This window comes from Musca domestica, unplaced genomic scaffold (assembly GCF_030504385.1).
Source record: "Musca domestica strain aabys unplaced genomic scaffold, Musca_domestica.polishedcontigs.V.1.1 77, whole genome shotgun sequence".
NCBI classification, from domain to species: Eukaryota; Metazoa; Arthropoda; class Insecta; order Diptera; family Muscidae; genus Musca; species Musca domestica.
The window spans coordinates 2,844,221-2,849,967 of record NW_026712400.1 but is presented as its reverse complement, the minus strand read 5'-3'; the positions used below and the strand labels follow the sequence as shown (position 1 = coordinate 2,849,967).

General features: G+C 32.2%; 1 protein-coding gene across 2 annotated transcripts; it reads left to right on the top strand.

Moving 5' to 3' along the window:
- The first annotated feature begins 520 nt into the window (after positions 1 to 520).
- On the top strand, positions 521 to 3,473 carry LOC131806479 (uncharacterized). 2 transcript variants are annotated; one of them, XM_059130592.1, is made up of 5 exons: positions 521 to 1,203; positions 1,276 to 1,397; positions 1,455 to 1,595; positions 1,655 to 1,867; positions 1,939 to 3,473. In XM_059130592.1, the coding sequence occupies exons 1-5, from the start codon at positions 900 to 902 to the stop codon at positions 2,485 to 2,487; spliced, it is 1,329 nt and encodes a 442-aa protein (XP_058986575.1). In that variant the 5' UTR covers positions 521 to 899; the 3' UTR covers positions 2,488 to 3,473. The 2 variants fall into 2 exon arrangements, with proteins under 2 accessions (XP_058986575.1, XP_058986576.1); XM_059130593.1 differs by having other exon boundaries at positions 1,655 to 3,473.
- Positions 3,474 to 5,747: the final 2,274 nt, after the last annotated feature.

Genomic DNA, 5,747 nt, shown 5'->3' with positions numbered 1-5,747 from the left:
GGCTCATCGCTTCTGGTACCTCCCTCACAAAGGTTTCCAATTTTGTATTTGAAGTTTGGATTCGGTAATACAGCCTATGACCAAACATTTTTTTTTTCAGGTCCACGCATTTGTATAGCCCCATAAAATGGAAGAATCATAGTGCTTTTAAACAATATTTTCAACTGGCCAAGAATGAAATGCATTTCAAGTTGGCAAACCGTCGGGTAGAGATATAAAGACAGGATAAAAAGTTTTGAAGGCATAAATAACTAGGATTGCAGAAATTGGAAGACGACTGGTGTAACAAAAGTGAACCTAGAACCCCCAACAAAAAGTGTTGTGGGGTATAAGAAATTTCTGCACCAACAAAGTCCTCCCACATTGCAAAGGGCCTATAAAAATATTGTAACTTTTTTACGTAATATCCCATATCCAATAAAAACCAGTAAGGAAAGCTCAAAAGTCGGGCGGGGCCGACTATATGATACCCTACACCACTATGCATATTTAGTAGAGCTCTCGTAAAAAGGTTTATACACTGAGGGAAAAATCCCGTTGCGAAATCAAGCACGTATGTTGTCATTTTCGCAACGACCCGTTGTTATATTTTTCAACAACGGCTGTTGGTGAATTGTGCACGAACGTGCTCAAATTGACACCGAGACGTGGTCAACTTTCGGTACCAACAACAGCCGTGCTTAATTTGTCCATTTGTAATATTGGTAATTGCAGCCGATTACACACGAGTAAAAAATGACAACGGTGGTGCATGATTCACACACGGTCGTTGTCAATATGACACCGGTCGTGTATGAATTATGCACCACCACCTGCATAATGATGCACCACCGTTGTTACTTTGTACACCGACGTGCATGAATCGTACACGATCGTTGCCATTTTAGCAACTACCGTGTATGAATCATGCACCACCGTTGTCATTTTTTTTACTCGTGTGCAATCGGCTGCATATTTACCATTTTTTCCGTGTTATTGAAAGAGAAAGGACGCATTGTGCAAAAAATTTATTGAAAATGAATAATAATTCGCAAGATCCTCAAAATATCATTGGTGAGTTGTTAGAAATCGATGGCAATATTGTTGTGGTTCGCGATACAAACCATTGCAGCAGTCAAGATGCGGAAAACAATGAGGACGATTATATGTTAAGGGAGTTCTTAAAAGGAATAAATATGGAGTCGCTTTTTGAACAATTAAAAGGTAAGTAAATAAAAATGAATTTTTCAGTTAATCAGTGTAATTAACAAAGAATTTTCTTTTTTGTTCTTTTAGCATCACATGTAACATTTCGCAGCTTGCAGTACTTGAAAAAAGAAGATTTAAAGGAAGCAGTGCCACCATTGGGACTGCGTGTTGAATTCAGAGAAAAGCTCTTTGCTTGGAAAAAACGAAAGGTACGTATTATTTGTTTTACAGAGTTGAACTCAGTATTAATATTGTCATAACAATAGCTCGGGATTGATGACGAAACTATGTCAGTTCCATCTAAAATAGGTGAATGGTGGAAACGCAACGAGACACCTGCAAGTACTCCTGGTACTCCCGACACTACAGGTTCGAACTGCTCAAAAGCCAAAGGAATTTTGTCAGAGGTAAGGTAAGAGTAATATTTGTGTAAGCATAGTTAATGTAGTTTTTTTATTTAATATAGGATCTAACGGAATTGTTAACACATACCTCGAAGGGGAAACTAGCGCTTGAATGTAGTAGCGTTAATAAGAAATTAAGTGACGAGCAAAGAGATGATATAATTAATATAATTATTGAAGATATTTTAACCAACAATGTTACTCTTTACACTCAAGACTATATGCGCATATTGGATGAAATTTGTTCCGTTTTTCCTCTTGAAAACGAAATGAGGGTAAGATTAACAATATAAACAACGTATCTGATTATGTAGTTTCTTAACTTATAATATGTCTTTATTTTTAGGATTATTATTACATTTCAAGAAAAGGAAAGAACAACGCAAGCGGAAAACTTTATGCCAAGTATAGAAACAAGAAGTCCAAAAGAATAAAGCTTTTGATTTCCGAGCCTAGCACAAGCAAAGCAGCAACTCACACATCTCCTAATTTTTGTAACAAAGATGTTCCCGAAATTGATGAATCAGTTGAAAATTCATTGAAAGCTTCCTTACTAAGAGAATGTAATGATTGGGGATCGATCTGCGAAAAATGGAAAAGATCTTTTAACATACGGCAAAGAGATATAAAAAATTTAAGTAGCCATACATTTCTCCTTGAATGGACGAAGTTGTCCGATGCAAGAGCTTCAGAATTGGTAAGTAGCCATGAGCTATTTATTTGTATATGGATACTAATGTTTCGTTTTAGGTCAACATTGATTTCGATATTATGTATCCACAGAAAGGCAATCTTCTACTTTCTAAATGGGACCAATTTAAGAAAAAAATTTACAATTATTATGGGAAAAATATTCATAACGAACATTGCAAACAACTCTTCGCAAATGTTTTGACGGCAAGCAGCATAGGTAAATTTTAATTCCTGATTTATCATAAACATTAAAAGTAATATTTATTTTATATTTCGGTTGCAGATGCTCAAGATTATATATACGCAATACTGTTGAATTCAGTTTTACCATCACCTGCTAGGTTTAAATGTGGAAACGGTAAATTACGAAAAAAAGTAACAATAGCTGATTCGCAGGAAAGTTTCGTACTGCGACTACCGACAATTAACGATTATAAAAGGCAAATTGATACAGTCACTGAAAAGTATTACAATGCTGGATTAACTATACAGCCATTTATAATTGTGGAGGGTTTGTCCGATTTCAATATAAAAGGTTTTTATGTTTTTTTTAACCACAATTTGTTAAAATTTCAATCGTTCCTCGAATGTTTAGATACATGTTTTAAAATTTTTCATGCACTTTCTTTAAAATATCCAAATGCCTGCCAAATTCCATGGATTTTTATCCAAAAATATTTTTATGAAATTAATACTGTATATGATATAAAATCAGTTAATTTGACTTCACTTATTAATTTCTGCAACAATAATTAAAGTACAATTCAAAATGTATATTTGCTTTCGTTGCCGTAAGCATTTTGATAAGGCAAATCTTTTAATAGCTCATTTGAAAACAGACCATTTAATGTCCACTAAATTTTTAAAAGTACAATGCGTTCAGGACAACTGTAAGCAAACATTTACAAAATTTACGTCATTCAGAATTCATTTAGAAAAACTTCACAAGAATCACACAAAAGCTCCACCAATGGTTAAAGCCATTAATGTGCCAGTTGAAATGTCATCATCAAAAGAAAATGATTATACAAACAGTGAAACTGTTATTAACAACAATACAATAGAAAAGGATTTAAATGTTTTGAAAAAGAAAACCTTATATCTGTCTTTACAATTACATGGTCAAAGCTATATGCCTAGAAATCATGTTATAGAAATACAACATTCTGTTTCAATTCTGCTTTCATCCATTTCATGTACAATTGAAAAATATATAACTGATCATCCAAATTATGAAGACTTAAGGTACTTACTAAACTTTTGTAAAAATCCTTTCGAAGAAACTAGAACGGAATATAGACTTTTAAAAATTTTAAAAGAACTAAACTTTTATGATGATCCAAAGGTTTATGTAATTAGCAATCAAGTCTCGGAAATTGTTATCAGCGGAAATCCCAGTTTAGGTCCAAAGTTATCCAATATTTATATAATGCCACTGAAATTCATGATAAGTGCCCTTTTTAAAATTCCAAATCTCTTAGATTTGACATTAGAAAACTCCAAAAAATTCCTAAATTCACCTGTTTTACAAAATTTTACAAACGGTGAGTTATATAAAACTAAATTATTAAAATATCAGTACAATTTAGTTATTCCCTATGTCCTTTACATGGATGATTTTCAAATTAATAATCCTCTTGGAACCCATACATTTTCCATATGTGGTTGTTATATTAGCTTTCCTTCAATGCCACAGCACTTGTTGTCAAAACTTGATTATATATTAACTGCTGCGTTTATACCATCAAAGGATTTAAAAGAACGTGGAAATGAAGTTTCATTTCACAATCTTGTAGAAGAGTTAAAAATTCTAGAAGAAGGGGTTGAAATTTGTGTTCAACAAAGTGTTCAGAAGGTGCATTTTATTTTAGGTGTAATTATTGGAGATAATTTAGCAGTTAATAGTATTTTAGGCTACGTGCAATCATTTAACTCTAAAAGATTTTGCCGGGTATGTAGAAGAAAAAAGTCCCAAATGCAATTCGACGCAATTCAGCATTTAGATAGTTTAAGAAACCAAGAGAATTACAACTCAAATGTATTGGAAAATAATTTTCAAGAAACAGGTATTAAAAACAAGTGTATCTTCGAATCTTTACCAAATTTTAACGTCACTGAAAATTTTTGTTTTGATATTATGCATGACATTTTCGAGGGCATATGTGTCTACGATATGTCTAATGTAATTCTCGGGCTGATTCAAGAAAATATTGTTACGTTAGATTGTATTAACAGCAGAAAATCTTTATTCCAATTTGGAGAAATTGAAGTGGGAAATAAATCTGGACCACTAGATTTATGTAGATTGAAAAACTATAACTTAAAAATGACAGCTAGTGAAACTATGTGTTTTACTAATTTTTTACCTTTAATGGTAGGCGATTTAATTCCTTTCTCCAACGATCACTGGAAAGTTTTTATAATATTATTACAAATAATCGATTTACTTTTAAGACCAAGTTATATAGAAGACGATTTAATAAAATTGGAAGAATTAATTAGAGATCACCATTCACTTTATATAACATTATACGGTTCGTTAAAACCGAAACACCACTTTCTTGTCCACTATCCCACAGCTATCCGAAAATGTGGTCCCCTTAAATATCTCTGGAGCATGAGATTCGAAGCTAAACACAAGGAAGCAAAAGCCTATTTAGGAAATACTACATCAAGAGTAAATCCCTGTCGTTCATTATCTATTAAGTCTGGATTGAAATTTTCCAATTTTTTATTAAAACACGAAGATAACTTAGAACCAAATGTTATCATTAATACGCATACCATCGAAGATTTGGCAAAAGAGGAATATTGTTACAAAAAAAGTAAGCCAGTTTTAAATTACCAAAATTGCAAAGTGTCTGATGACATTTTTTTTAAGGGAACTAGGTATAAAAAAAACTATTATTTAGCAACAAATAATGCCGCAATTGAACTTTTCAAAATTAAACATTTAATAATTGAAAATGAAAATGTTTACATTTTATGTAACCAAGTAAAAGTTAAAAACTTTGATTACCATTTACAATCGTATGAAGTTGGTTCTCTGAATGAGGATACAATTTTTTTAATACCAATTTTAGATTTTATTACTTACCCATTTCACTTATATCCTATGAATAATGGAAAAGTTTATTTCAGATTTAAGTTAATTTAATTTGTTTCTATACATTGAATATATGTAATTCGAATTGTTTTGTTAAATCAAATATGTATTTATATTGAATTTATGTAATTGGTTTCGTTCAATAAAATACTTTTCAAAAAATGTCGTTTCTTCTACTAAGGGTATAAAATGGAAAAGGAACGGATATCAAAAAATGACCACCATTGATTTCAATCTGACAACGGGCGTTGACAATCCGACAACGGAGCGTTGACAATCTGACAACGAAGCGTTGACGATCTGACAACGAAGCGTTGACAATCTGACAACGGGGCGTGCTCGAAATGACCACGTAT